This window comes from Nesoenas mayeri (genome assembly GCF_963082525.1).
Source record: "Nesoenas mayeri genome assembly, chromosome: 4".
Classification (NCBI taxonomy): domain Eukaryota; kingdom Metazoa; phylum Chordata; class Aves; order Columbiformes; family Columbidae; genus Nesoenas; species Nesoenas mayeri.
In genome coordinates, this window is record NC_137540.1 from 77,450,620 (window position 1) to 77,464,561 (window position 13,942).

Consider the following 13,942-nt stretch of genomic DNA (forward strand, 5'->3'; position numbering starts at 1 on the left):
GTTGTCCCCGTACAATTTTGGGGGTTCCTCTACAATTTTGGGGTCCCCGTGCATTTCGGGGTCCTCCTGTGGTTCAGTGTCCCTGTACAACTTTAGGGGTCCCTGTGCGACTTTTTGTGTCCCTCTGTTTCTCGGGGAACCCCTTCTGTTTGGTGTCCCTGTACAATTTCGGGGTCCTCCCGCCGTCCGCCGCACGGGAGCCCTCCCGGCCTGCAGGGGGCGCTGTGGCGCGGGCTGGCGGCGGCCGGGCCGGGCCGGGCCGTGTCTCTCTTGTTCCGGCGCCGCGTGTTCAGCGCCGCGGCCGCAGCGGGAGCGGGACCCGGAGCCGGAGCCGGAGCGGCGGGACCCGGAGCGGCGGGACCCGGCCCGGCCCCGCCATGTGGTTCATCTACGTCCTGAGCTGGCTGTCCCTGCTCATCCAGGTGGCTTTTGTCACCCTGGCCATCGGTGAGCCCGCCGCCGGGGGGGCGGGACCCGCGGGGGTAGGCCCGGCCGCAGGCCCGGCCCCGGCCTGTCGCGATATGTCGTGTGTGGATCAGGGAAGGAGGCGGCCTGGGCTCCTGTGGGACGGGGCTCGGGGCCTGGGCGGGGTGTCCCGGCGCCCCCGGCTGCTCCTCGGGTCGCCCCGGAGGCCTCTGAGGCCCCAGAGTTTGGGGGGGATCCCGTGGGTGCCCCAGCGATTGGAGGTGTCCCATGGGTGCCCATCAGGCTAATGAGGTCCTGGGGGTGCCCCGGGGTTTGAGGGGGTCCTGTGGGTTTCTCGCTGACTGGGGGGGTCTCATAGGTGCCCACTGGGCCCCTGAGATCCTGGAGGTGCCTCAGAGTTTGGGGGGGTCCTATGGGTGCCTCAGCCGTGTGGGGGGCTCCACTGGGTGCCCACAAGCCCCCTGAGGTCCTGTGGGTGCCCCAGAGTTTGGGAGAGCCCTGGGGGTGCCCCAGTGACTGGGGGTGTCCCATGGGCGCCCACCAAGCCCCTGAGGCCTCGTGGGTGCCCCAGACTTTGGGGGAGCCCTGTGGGTGTCCCAGCCATTGTGGGGGGTCCCATGGGTGCCCACCGGCCCCCTGAGGTCCCATGGAAGACACAGAATTTGGGGGAGTCCCGTGGGTGCCCACCAGGCCTTTGTGGAGGCCCTGGGATTTGGGGTCTCTGGGTGTCCCCGAGGTCCTGTGGCTGCCCCAGAGAGCTGTGGGGCGGGGGGTCACCCCAGCCCCACGGCCCCTCCCGCTCTGGCTGAGCACGGACCCCATGGCGGTGCTGGTGTTTGTCGCCGTGGGGCTGAGCGGGCGTTTCTCCCACAGCGGCCGGGCTGTACTACCTGGCGGAGCTGATCGAGGAGTACACGGTTGTCACCAGGAGGATCATCAAATACATGATCTGGGTAAGTCCCTGGGCTCGCCCAAAATCCCCCCCCGGGGCTGGCAGAGTGGCTGTGACATGGGGCATCGGCTCTGGACCAGGGGACGAGCGCTCCTGTTCCCCCAGCTCGAGGAGGGCGGTTGGCTTCGGTCAGCACCTCGCTTCACTAGGGACCTGGTGACACCTCCGCCCTGCCTGGGGAAACTGAGGCACGGGAGCCGCAGCGGGAGGGCGGGATTCCTGTTTGGGGTGTTTCCGAGGGGCCGGTGCTGGGTGGGAGGTGGGGGGATGCAGAGGATTCCTGCCCGTGCTGCCGCCCGCCCCGGTTCAGCCCGGTTCTCTCTTCCAGTTCTCCTCGGCCGTGCTGGTCGGTCTCTACCTCTTCGAGCACTTTCCCGGTTTCATGGTGGGCGTGGGGCTCTTCACCAACCTGGTTTACTTCGGTTTGCTCCAGACCTTCCCCTTCATCGTCCTCACCTCCTCCAACTTCATCCTGTCCTGCGGTGAGCAGGGGGGCGGGAAGGGCAGAAGACCTCACGTCCCCCTCCCCGCGTGGGCTCTGGGCGGCGGGAGAGGTTCGGCTGTTGCGGCTGCAGCCTCTGTGGCTTTCGGGAGGACTTTGAGCTTTGGGTGTTACCTTTTAATAGGTGTGGAAAGCGCCGGTTTCCCTGGGCTCCCCTGGTTCCCCCTCCAGCCGGTTCCGCTCCAAAATCACTTGGGAAATGATATTCTGGCTGTTTCAGGTGGTCACTGGTTGTGGTGAAGAGCAGGAGGGATTTGCCACAAACTAAAAAACCCTGTGTGTAATTCCAGCCTGACACTACGCGTGTCATCGCGTGGATCCTATGTTTAGTGAAAGAAAAGCTTTGAGACAAATGCCCGCAATTAATATAGAAATGAATCGGGCTTGCTGGAGAAAGTCGGGTTAGAAAAGTGCATTGCTGAGTTTAAACCGGGGATTTTTATTTCTTTATTTTTTCTTTATATTTTAATCCCCGTTGGCGCCTTTCCTGTGGCGTTGGCCGGCCTGAGCTGTGGCCGCACAGCCCAGCGCAAGCGGGGCCGATGGCCCAAATAATGTGGGTTTTGGTCAAGTGTTTTCGTCGCGCTGTGATTCCCCGAATCTCCCGCACGTCTCGGTGTCCTGTGCGCAGGTCCCTGCACATCCCTGCTCCCGGTGATTGGTACTGACGCCTTAAGCAGCAAACGGGCAAAGTTTCGTCGTTCTGGAGTCCTAATGCATATTTCAGGGCGCTGTGTGTATGACAGAAGTACCTTTGCTCCTCAGAGCGTTCGGGCAGGCGGGATTTTATACAAAAACATGAAAATTGGGTGTAGCCAGTAGATGGGGAGCTGTGTTTTCCGGCTGAGCTGGGCGCTCATCTGGATTTCCAGTGACGTTTTTGGGCTGGAGGGGACGATAAAGCCACGTTTTGTGTCGGCGCTGTCTCCTGCCGCCTCAGCATCTCAAATCAAAGGCGCAAGAAGCTCAAATTCCTGCTTCTTAAGAGCAAAACGGTGTTTTTTGCCGCCCAGGACGGTGTTAACGCCGCCGTCCCGGCCGCGTTTCAGCCTGACTTGGTTTGCAGATGGAAAAGGAGCTGTGGGGAACACGAGGGGGATTTGCTGCTTCTCTGGTGTCAGCAGCAGGAGCAGGTGTCACGCTGGGCGCTCCGTGGGGACACCAGAGGGACCAGGGACACACGGGGGAGGATCAAACCAGTGCCCGGCCAGGGGGACCTGCCCGCTCGCACCTTTTCTCTCTAAATAACTGAAACGATTTGATGAGCAGTGATGTGATTGCGGGCGGCGGGGAAGGGGCTGCCCCTCGCGGGGTGGGCGTCCCCTCTGGGGCTCTCAGAACCCACCGAGGGGCTTTTTCCTGGGCTGGCGACTGACTTTGTGTTCTCCCTTGGCAGTGCTGGTTATATTCAACCACTACTTGGCGTTCCAGTACTTCGCCGAGGAATATTACGTGTTCTCCGAGGTGAGGGAGCGTCGGGGAGGCGTCGAGCCGCGTTCTGCCAGCCCGCGGGAGCTGCTGTGGGGAAGGGGACAAGCAAAGTCGCATTTAAAGTTACACTGAGGATACTTTTCACAGCTGCGGGTTCTTTTCTCTGGCGTGGAGCAGTGTGGAGAGATACAGAATCTGAAGCACAGATTTTCTTTTCTGAACTACCAAAAACTAGACGCTAATGTTACTTTGGCTGTTTTATGAGCAAACCACAAATCACTTCCCTTTTGGCATAATTGCTCCTTGTTATTTCTATGTCCCTCTCTCCTGTGTCACCATCCTCGTGCCTGCTGAGGGTCCTGGGTCACAAAGGGGCTCGTTTGAGCCCAACAGCAGCTGCTGTTTAGTGCGGATTTTAAAAGCAGAAAAACCCCACCAGATAGAAACCCCAACTGCCTTTTGGTGTGATTTACCACTTCTGCAGCGGTTTTGTGCCCCAGGAGGCCGCTCCAGCAGCGCACCCCAGACAGCAGCCAGCCTGGTCTTGCCTCTTCCTTTTAGTCCCCAGAAGGTGTAAAGAGGGTTTAATTAGTCATAACGTCACAGCTAATTACCTGTTTGTTTAATTGTGCTTGTTAAAATCCAGGTTTTGGGGAGCTGTAAAGGTTTTTGGGCGCCTAAGGCAGGAGCAAGGGCTTTCCCTGCACCCTGTGCTTCCGCGGGGCTCCTGGCTGAATTTTATCCCCTTTTTGGCTCTGCAGGTTGCTGCTGGCTCTATAGTCATATAAATAATGTAAATAGTGTGGCCAGCGGGCCCAGGGGTCGGGCTCTGCTCCCAGGAACAAGCGCCAGGAGCAGAGGAAACGGCCTCAAGTTGCGCCAGGGGAGGTTGAGGTTGGATCTGGGAACAATTCTGTTTAAAACCCGCGGAGGTGAGGTTCATGGGGACATGGGTCAGTGCCGGGGTGGGTTGTGCTTGGACTCGATGAGCTTGAGGGGCTTTTCCAAGCAAGCCGCTGGTGATTGTTGCTGTGCCCGCAGGTTCTCGCCTACTTCACGTTCTGCCTGTGGTTGATTCCGTTTGCGTTTTTCGTGTCGCTGTCGGCGGGGGAGAACGTGCTGCCCTCCACCGTGCAGCCCGGAGGTGAGCGCTGCGCCCGCCGGCCCCCAAACCGCGCGGGGAAAGGGGCTTTGCAAGGCACGGCGGAGCTCAGGGTTTGGGTTGCGGGAGCGCCCAGCTGCCTTCCAAAGCACCTTAATCCTTCCAAATCATCAACGTACCGGAGCGGTTTATCTCCTGAACGTTTTCTAGATACCTGGAAAGCGTTAAAGGTCACGCGTGGTCAAAATCAGCTCCATAAAAACCCATTTTGTTTCACAGCTCTGCAAAAGCGCAGTGGCTTAAAAATAAGAGAACGGTAAGAGGCTCCTAGAGCAAAGAGATAATTAGTGTTCTCATGAAATGAGGTGGGAGTAGACACTTTGAAGATTTGTAAGACATATTATGCTAAAAAAAAAGGAAGGTAACTATGAAGTAACTTTTTTCCACAATGTGAGTGTTAAGCAGGAAAGGTCCATCGCGCCTCTGTAAAGAGATGGACGAGTTACCGCCCGCTCTCCGCAGTGATTCCTTCGGATTTCCGACCTCTTGGTGGGAATTTCCACACACAACCCATTACGAAATTGTCACATTTCATGCAGACACCACGTCCCGGGGCTCCCGTGGCCGTTGATGAGTTTGTGTTTAATTATCATTCCCTCCTCCCCGCAGACGACGTCGTCTCCAACTACTTCACCAAGGGGAAGCGCGGCAAGCGCTCCGGCATCCTCCTCATCTTCTCCTTCATCAAGGAGGCCATCCTGCCCAGCCGGCAGAAGATCTACTGAGCCCGGCGGCGCGGAGGGAGCGGGACAGACCCAAACTGTGCCGGGGGGCGTCCCCAACCCCCCGGAACCTCCGCCATGGCTTTGGAAAGGATTGTATCCGGATCATACAAACCGGGCAGCGACCGGAGGTGTTGGCAGCGCTAGACGGACGCACGGGGAGGGTTTGTGGCTTTACACGGATCCCCAGGACCGCGCCAGGAGGATTTTGGTTCCAGCCGGCGCAGGGAGGGTCCGGTGCCCCCCGGTGCTGCCCCCCTGGCCGGGGAGGCAGCGGGGGGGTGAAGCCGGAGCTTGCGCCCGCTGTGGTTTTGGGGGGACTGTTCCCTCGGCGCGGCCGCAGACGCGCCTGACGTTTAACTGCGGTTCACACAAAGCCATTCATTAAAAACAAACAAAAACAGCGTAAAACCCAAGCTGTCCAGCTCCCGCGTGTTCCCGCCGGGAGGGCAGTGCGGGGAGCGGACCTGGCAGGACTCGCCGTTGCGTTCTCCTTGATTTTAATGTTGGAAATAGCCATTTTTGCCTGATTTTGCTGGCGCGGGTGGGATGCTGCTGCTGAGCGAGTCGCCTCAGCTTCCCTTGGTGTTCCCGCTGTTCCTAAAGGGATAAAAACAGATGGTTGTACTGAGGAGGGGCTGAACCCTTAGTTCTTATTCCTTGTAAGCATAAACCCCCTTTTTTTCCCCCTTTTTGGAGGGTGATATTTTCAGGTGTATATTTTCAAGCTTATATTTTCAGGTTTATATTTTCAGTCCAAAGCTCTTGGTTATGGAGGAGTCGGAGAAATGAAGCTCCTGGCAAAGCTGCTCCTGCTTCGAGGCCACAGGGCGGGGGGCACGGGGCCCTGGCCCTGCCCTGGGACACACCGGCTGCTTTTGCTCCCCGAAGGTTTCAGATTGATGAAATTCAGGCTGAAAAATCCCATTTGCAGGCGCGAAGGAGGGAGGTGGCGGCGGGGGTGGCGGGGGAAGCTGGGACTGCGTTCACAGCTCTGTCCAAACCGTTGGCAGTTTCCATCACCTCGGGCACAGCCAGATGGGCTGGAGTGGGATCTGGCGGCAGCGAAGAGAAACCCCCGCCTGGGCTGGGGCTGCGTGATGCGCTGAGCCTGGGTTTGGGTTTCATCTCATCCCGCCGAACGTGGTGCGGGAGGATGGAGAAACCCCTAAGAAACAGCCCCGGGATGCTGAACCCACCCGGCTGGGCTGGGAGACGGGAGGAAACGGCCTCACGTTGCGCCAGAGGAGGTTGAGGTTGAATGTGGGAACAATTTCTTCCCCAAAGGGCTGTGGGGCATTGAACAGGCTGCCCAGGGCAGTACTGGAGTCACCATCCCTGGAGGGCTGGACAGACGGACATGAGGTTCTCAGGACACGGGGCAGGGACAGGGCTGGGGGAACGGGTGGACTCCATGAGCTTGAGGGGCTTTTCCAACCAAAATGATTCTGTGGCTCTATAAGCAGAGAGATTTGGGGCCGACTCCTGGAAACCCCCCCTGGCGAGAGCCCAGTTTGGGTGCAAACCCCATTCCCTGCCCTGAACCCGGGAAACCTGGCCAGGAAAAAATAACAAAAGCTCTCCTTATTCCCGGTAATGAGGCAAAGGCTCTCCAAATAAGCCCCAGCTGAAACCCAAGTGTGAAGTACTGCTCGGATTAAGTATTTAAGAGTCACGTATATTAATATGCAGCTGCTGGTGGCTCCAGCAGCTCGGAAACGGTGCTGGTGGCTCGGGGATGGTGCTGGTGGCACAGGGACAGCACTGGTGGCTCAGGGACAGCACTGGTGGCTCGGGGACAGCACTGGTGGCTTGAGGACGGTGCTGGTGGCTCAGGGACGGTGCTGGGGGCTCGGGGTCGGTGCAGCCGGCGCGATGTGGCTTTGCCGTCCCGTGGGAGCGGAGCCGGGATTGATTTTCATGGGTGTTTGGAGGGTGTAATCAGGGGAGAGAATGCACTCGATCCGGCGCGGGCGGCGGCAAAGGGCAGGTGGCCGGGGAATAACCGCGGCATTTCCCGCCGGCGCCAAGTGGGGCTGGAAATGCCAGAATGGCCCCGAAAGCCGAAGGCGGGGGCAGCGCGGCTTTGGGCAGGGCAGGCGGGGGCAGCGCTGGCTCCGGCCTCCCCGGGCGCTCCGAGCTGGTCCCAGCGGCTCTCGCTGCCTTTCCCAGTCGGAGGATCCGTGGGACGCGCTGACATTCACTCGCCAGCGGCCTCTCCGTGTCTGCTTTCCGCACGGCAGCCCCCGGGTGTCTGGAGAATCGAAGGCTGCGCTGAGAAACACTCAGAAATGAGAAAGAGGAGCTCCCGGCCTTAAATATTTCAGTGGGAGCCGTCTGCGCCCTCCACAAGGAGGAACAGAACGTGTTGAAACAGAAGCAGAGAGGAGGAGCATTGGAAAACGGGGCCCTGTCCCTTGTCCTTGCCCCGGTGCCACCGTCGCGGGTTTTCCGACACCTCCTTGTTCCTTGGGCCGTTCGCTCTGCACCCACATGGCTCCTGAATCACTGTGAAAGGGAGACGGGCGCCTGGAGAAGGTGCAGAGATCCCCACGCCCCCGGCTGCGTTTTTAATGGGGGACGAAGGAGCCGCGGGCGCTGGCTCCGGGGTTTGTGCGGCCCCAGCTGCGCCTTCAGCGCCCCGACTTGTACAATTTGGGATAAAACCTGAACCGTACAATTGATCTGGGATAAAACATGAGTTGTATGATCTGATAAAACCAGCCCCGGAGGAGAAGGGAACGGCCCCCGTGGATGCCGCAGCTGGGGCCGGGGTGAGGACGCTCGTGTTTGATTCCTCCTGCACACGACGAGGTGGCCAAGCTGGAGAAACCACAGTTAAATCAATGCTTTTTGCTGGGTTTTTGGGATTTAGAAGGAAGAGCCGTGGCTTGGAACCTCCTCGGGATGGAGGGGTTGGTGTGGCAAGGTCTGGGAGCAGCAAAGCTGCCTCTGAACCCCAAATCCCAGCAGTGCTGGCCCCCAGTACATCCCAGTACAGCAGTACTGACTCCCAGTATATCCCAGTACAGCAGTGCTGGCCCCCAGTACATCCCAGTACAGCAGTGCTGACCCCCTGTCTCCCAGTACATCCCAGTACATCCCAGTACATCCCAGTACATCCCAGTACAGCAGTGCTGACCCCCTGTCAGAGGCAATGTAGGCCCACTGAGGAACGGGGTGGGTGCCCTGGTGGCAGAAGATACAGAGAAGGCAGAATTACTGAATGCCTTGTCTCTGTCTGCTCTGCCGGGGGCTGTCCTGGGGAGCCCTGTACCCCGAGACCCCGGATGAAGCCAGGGCAATGGGGGAGTTTGCTTTAGTCGATGGGCACTGGGTTAGGGAGCAATTAGTCTGGACATCCATAAATCCATGGGTCCGGATGGGATGCACCCGCGGGTGCTGAGGGAGCTGGCTGAGGTCATTGCTGGACCGCTCTCCATCATCTTTGCCAAGTCTTGGGAAACGGGAGAGGTGCCCGAGGATTGGAGGAGAGCAAATGTCACTCCAGTCTTCAAAAAGGGCAAGAAGGAGGACCTGGGTAATTATAGACCGGTCAGCCTCACCTCTGTCCCTGGGAAAGTGATGGAACGGCTTGTCCTTGGTGCCGTCTCAAGGCATTTCAGGGATAAGAGAGTTATTAGGGGCAGTCAGCATGGCTTTACCAAGGGTAGGTCATGCCTGACCAAGCTCATAGCCTTCTATGAGAATGTAACAAGGTGGATGGATGGTGGCGGAGCGGTGGATGTGGTCACCTTGACTTCAGCAAAGCCTTTGGCACAGTCTCCACAGCATCCTCACAGCTGAGCTGAGGAGGGGTGGTCTGGACAATAGAGCAGTGAGGTGGGTTACAAACTGGCTCAAGGAGAGAAGCCAGAGAGTGGTGGTCAATGGTGCGGAGTCCAGTTGAGGCCAGTATCCAGTGCAGTGCCTCAGGGGGCAGTGCTGGGGCCAGTATTATTGAATATATTCATTAACGACTTAGACGAGGGAATTGAGTGACTATCAGCAAGTTTGCTGGTGATACCAAGCTGGGAGGAGTGGTGACACTGGAAGCTGTGCTGCCATCAGAGACCTGGACAGGCTGGAGAGCTGAGCGGGGAATAACCTGATGGAATTTAACAAGGGCAAGTGTAGAGTCCTGAATCTGGGCAGGAACAGCCCCAGGTTCCTGTATAGGTTGGGAGATTACATATTAGAGAGCAGCGTAGGGGAAAGGGAGCTGGGGGTCCTGGGGACAGCAGGGTGACCATGAGCCAGCACTGGGCCCTTGTGGCCAGGAAGGCCAATGGGACCTGGGGTGGGTTAGAAGGGGGTGGTCAGTAGGTCAGAGAGGTTCTCCTGCCCCTCTGCTCTGCCCTGGGGAGACCACACCTGGAATCTTGTGTCCAGCTGTGGCCCCTCAGCTCCAGCAGGACAGGGAACTGCTGGAGAGAGTCCAGCGCAGCCACCAAGATGCTGCAGGGAGTGGAGCATCTCCCGTGTGAGGAAAGGCTGAGGGAGCTGGACAAGAGGACACTGAGGGGTGACCTTATTCATGTTTATAAATATATAAAGGGTGAGTGCCAGGAGGATGGAGCCAGGCTCTTCTCGGTGGCAAACAATGATAGGACAAGGGGTAATGGGATCAAGCTGGAACACAAGAGGTTCCATTTAAATTTGAGAAAAAACTTCTTCTCAGTGAGGGTGTCAGAGCCTGGCCCAGGCTGCCCAGGGGGTTGTGGAGTCTCCTTCTGTGCAGACATTCCAACCCGCCTGGACACCTTCCTGTGCAACCTCATCTGGGTGTTCCTGCTCCATGGGGGGATTGCACTGGGTGAGCTTTGAGGTCCCTTCCAATCCCAAACATACTGTGATAATGTGATACTGTGATACATCCCAGTACATCCCAGTACAGCAGCGCTGACCCCTGTCTCCCAGTACATCCCAGTACAGCAGCGCTGACCCCTGTCTCCCAGTACATCCCAGTACAGCAGTGCTGACCCCTGTCTCCCAGTACATCCCAGTATGGCCACTGGTGTTGGCTGGTGAGTTTGCGGCTCAGCTGTATGATGCTGTTCCCTTTGGGAAGGTGCCCGACAGCCCCCAAAATGTCCCCATATCAAGGGGGTTCCTGTCCCTGGGTGGGGAACAGCCCCACACGAGGGTCACCGCGGGGGTCCCCAACTGCACCCCTGGGTTCCACCCCCCTAGTGCCACCGGTTGGGGCTCAGAGCTTTCCTGGGGGCTGCAGGGCTGTGACAGCCCCGACAGGACCGTGTGGGGACAGGGGACACCGCAGCTGATCCTGCCCTCACACAAGTCCCTGTCCCTTTGTTTCGGGGTCTGAGCACCGTTTACCTTCTGAAATGTGGGGACTCGAGAGTGCAAAGGTGACGGGGACACCAGTGTCCCCCTGGCAGCCGTCAGGTGACGTATGATATGTGTCCCTGCCCAGCTGCCGGGCACCCAAGGGTGACAGTGTGGGTGTCCCGCTCCGGTGCCACCAGCCCTGTCCCGCTGCCACCCCCTCGCCCGCAGACGTGGTGACATGCAGGGACCTGGTGCCACCTGCTTTAATGAAAGCACAAGAGGGTGCAAAGTGCTGGAGATCCAGGGGCAGAGCTGGCAGAGACTGTCCCCATGTCCCCTCCTTGTCCCTACCCCGGCTCCCCCCTGTCCCCAGCCTGGCGGGCGAGGGGACGCGTCCTGGGGAGGCCGCTGGTCACCCGGGCTCTGAAGAGGGTGTCCCTGTCCCCACTCCCCGGCGATGGGACCGTGCTGATGTCCTTGTCCCCTGCGGAGAGACCGATGGGAGCGGGGTGAGGACCCTGTGTCACCGCCCGGCAGCTTGTCACCGAGCAGGGTGACAGGGGGACCGAGAGCACCAGTGGAGCTCATGGTGGGACACATGGTGTCACCTCCATGCCTGGTGACAGTCTCGCTCCGGGGTGTTGTCACCCACCCCTGCACGCCCTCCCGCCAAGCCCGGCTCCGTACCAGGATGGGGCCCCTGCTGGGCTCCGGGGGGGCTCGGGGGGGGCGCCCCATGGGCCGCCCGGCGCCGCAGGCCGCTCTCCAGCCGCTGCTCCCCCCGCCGCGCGCCGCTCTGCCGCCCGCCGCGTCCCCTGCCCGTCCTCATGGCCCCCTGGGGACAGCGCACACACCCCCAGGCTGGGGGGCACGTCCCAGCCGCGCCAGCCCCACACGGGGACAGTGGCCCCCAGCCCGGTGTCCCCCCTGGGGACAGGGCAGCTCACCAGGATGCTCTGCAGCTCCAGCACCGCGCTGCGCCGCGCCTCCTGCGCAGGGACAGGGACGGGGGTGTCACACTCCCTGGGGATGTCACTGTCCCCCAGCCCCCCGGGGCTCCCTGGGGACATTCCCCACAGGACGGGGTGACCGGACCCCTCCCTGCGCACCTGGCGTGGGGACACCCGCTCCTTGGCGGGTCTCAGGACCACGCCGGCCCTGATCCGCTGCATCATCTCCTGCACCGCCCGGGCTCTGGCATCGTCACCTCCGGCCCTGCCTGGGGGGACACGGAGCTGAGACCCCACACTCGTGTCAGGGGGGCAGCACATGTCGCAGTGTCACCCCTGTCCCAGTGTCACCCCCCAGGGTTCATCTCCCACCCGTACTGGGGACCGTCACCAGGCAGGACAGGGGAAAGGAAGGGGGGACTGGCAGGGTGCCCCCCACCCTCAATGGGACCTCAGAGTGACACTTTGGGGTGGTGGGAGATGCCTGAACCAGTGCCATGTGGGCAACCCCCCCACCCTGTGCCAGCCCCGTGTCACTGCCAGGGACCCCCCTATGGGACCAGGACCCCCCCACGGGACCAGGACCCCCGGGGTTCAGTGGGGGACACTCACTGCGCTGGGCGTTCGCCAGCCCCCTCCTCTGCCTGAGCGCCGAGAGCGGGCTGGAAGGGACAGGGGGTGAGAGCCCAGCCCAGCTGCCCCCGCCCCCAAAAAGCCCAGGAGGTGCCCAGGGTGCCCCCACCTCCCTGACCCCCCGGCTTGGAGCCAGCACGTCACCCCCTGGCTTGGGGACAGCCTGGCATAGCTAGAGGACAGCATGGCATAGGCTGGGGACAGCTTTGCACGGCTTGGGGACAACCTGGCATTTCTTGGGGACAGCCTGGAATGGGTTGGGGACAGCCTGGCATGGCTGGGGACAGCCTGGTGTGGCTGGGGACAGCATGGCATGGCTGGGGACAGCCTGGAATTGGTTGGGAACAGCCTGGTGTGGTTTGGGGACAGCCTGGTGTGGCTGGGGACAGCCTGGTGTGGCTTGGGGACTATATGGCATAGCTGGGGACAGCACGGTGTGGCGGGGGACAGGCTGGTGTGGCTGGGGACCGCCTGGTGTGGTTTGGGGACAGCCTGGTGTGGCTTGGGGACAGCATGGCATGGCTGGGGATAGCCTGGTGTGGCTGGGGACAGCCTGGTGTGTCTTGGGGACAGCATGGCATGGCTGGGGACAGGCTGGTGTGGCTGGGGACAGCATGGCATGACTGGGGACAGGCTGGTGTGGCTGGGGACAGGCTGGTGTGTCTTGGGGACAGCATGGCATGGCTGGGGACAGACTGCTGTGGCTGGGGACAGGCTGGCACAGCGCTCAAGGGCGGGGGGTTGGGAGCAGAAGGGCTTGCCCCCAGCCCAGCCGATTTACTATGGCAGAGACAAGGTGACTGGGATGTCCATCGGTGTCACTTACTCCACGGGGACAGCGGGTGGTGGCAGTGGCGGTGGCGGCGGTGGCACCGGCACAGCCACCTCGTGGCTCTGGCTCTGTGGTGACAAGTCCTTGGCCACCTTCTTCCACAGCAGCATCACTGCAGGGGGACACGGTGACAGGGGCAGGTGTCCCCCGGGGCTGGGGGTGTCCCGCTGGGGGGTGACAGCCCCACCTTCCTCCCGCAGAGCCCCCAGCCGCCCTTCGGCCTCCTCCAGCCTCTTCCTCAGCTCCAGCTTCTCCTCCTGGGCCGCCGCCAGCGCCGCGCGGGCCACATCCAGCTCCTGGCGCTGCGGGAGGGGGACAGGGGCTGGGGACGGCCCGGGGACAGCGCTGGCACTGCCAGGGACCCGCGGCTCCTCAGCCCCGTGGACCGGCCACTTACGGGAAACCTGGAGTGAGTTTCAGGGGAGTTTTGGCTGGGGGTGCTAGCCCAGGGTGGGGGCTGAGTAGCCCAGTTCGGGGACTGAGGGGGGTGCTAGTCCAGCATGGGTGCTGGGTAGCCCAGAGTGGGTGCTATGAGGTGCTAGCCCAGTGTGGGGCCTGGGTAGCCCATAGTGAGTGGTATGGGGTGCTAGCCCAGTGTGGGGACTTGGTAGCCCAGAGTGGGTGCTATGGGGTGCTAGCCCAGTGTGTGGATGGGGTAGCCCATAGTGGGTGCTATGGGATGATATCCCAGTGTGTGGATGGGGTAGCCCATAGTGGGTGCTATGGGATGATATCCCAGTGTGTGGATGGGGTAGCCCATAGTGGGTGCTATGGGGTGCTAGCCCAGTGTGTGGATGGGGTAGCCCATAGTGGGTGCTATGGAGTGCTAGCCCAGTGTGGAGACTTGGTAGCCCCAGTGACAGAGGAAGTTCATGGAAAAGCGAATGGGATGGGCACAGAGGGGCCCGATCCCGCTGGCAGCACCCAGGGGAAGCCACCGCCAGCACCGTGTCCCCCCTCTCTGTGTCACCGCCCTTTGGGACAGGTCCTGCCGGGTGTCCCACAGCCCCAACACCCACCCCAGGGACCGCGAGGGGTGC

General features: G+C 60.9%; 1 protein-coding gene across 1 annotated transcript; it reads left to right on the forward strand.

The window, feature by feature from the left end:
* Positions 1-287: 287 nt before the first annotated feature.
* TEX261 (testis expressed 261) lies at positions 288-5,671 on the forward strand. The gene is made up of 6 exons (XM_080344344.1): positions 288-447; positions 1,300-1,379; positions 1,707-1,860; positions 3,277-3,344; positions 4,353-4,455; positions 5,083-5,671. Exons 1-6 carry the CDS (start codon positions 378-380, stop codon positions 5,196-5,198), a joined length of 591 nt encoding a protein of 196 aa, XP_080200470.1. The 5' UTR covers positions 288-377; the 3' UTR covers positions 5,199-5,671.
* The last annotated feature ends 8,271 nt before the right edge of the window (positions 5,672-13,942 follow it).

What these genes read in the sequence shown, in the direction of transcription:
- TEX261 (XM_080344344.1), top strand. Translation starts at nt 378, where the DNA reads ATGTGGTTCATCTACGTCCTGAGCTGGCTGTCCCTGCTCATCCAGGTG. An exon ending in TCATCAAATACATGATCTGG is followed by an intron (nt 1,380 to 1,706) that starts GTAAGTCCCTGG and finishes TCTCTCTTCCAG; the next exon opens with TTCTCCTCGGCCGTGCTGGT. An exon ending in AATATTACGTGTTCTCCGAG is followed by an intron (nt 3,345 to 4,352) that starts GTGAGGGAGCGT and finishes CTGTGCCCGCAG; the next exon opens with GTTCTCGCCTACTTCACGTT.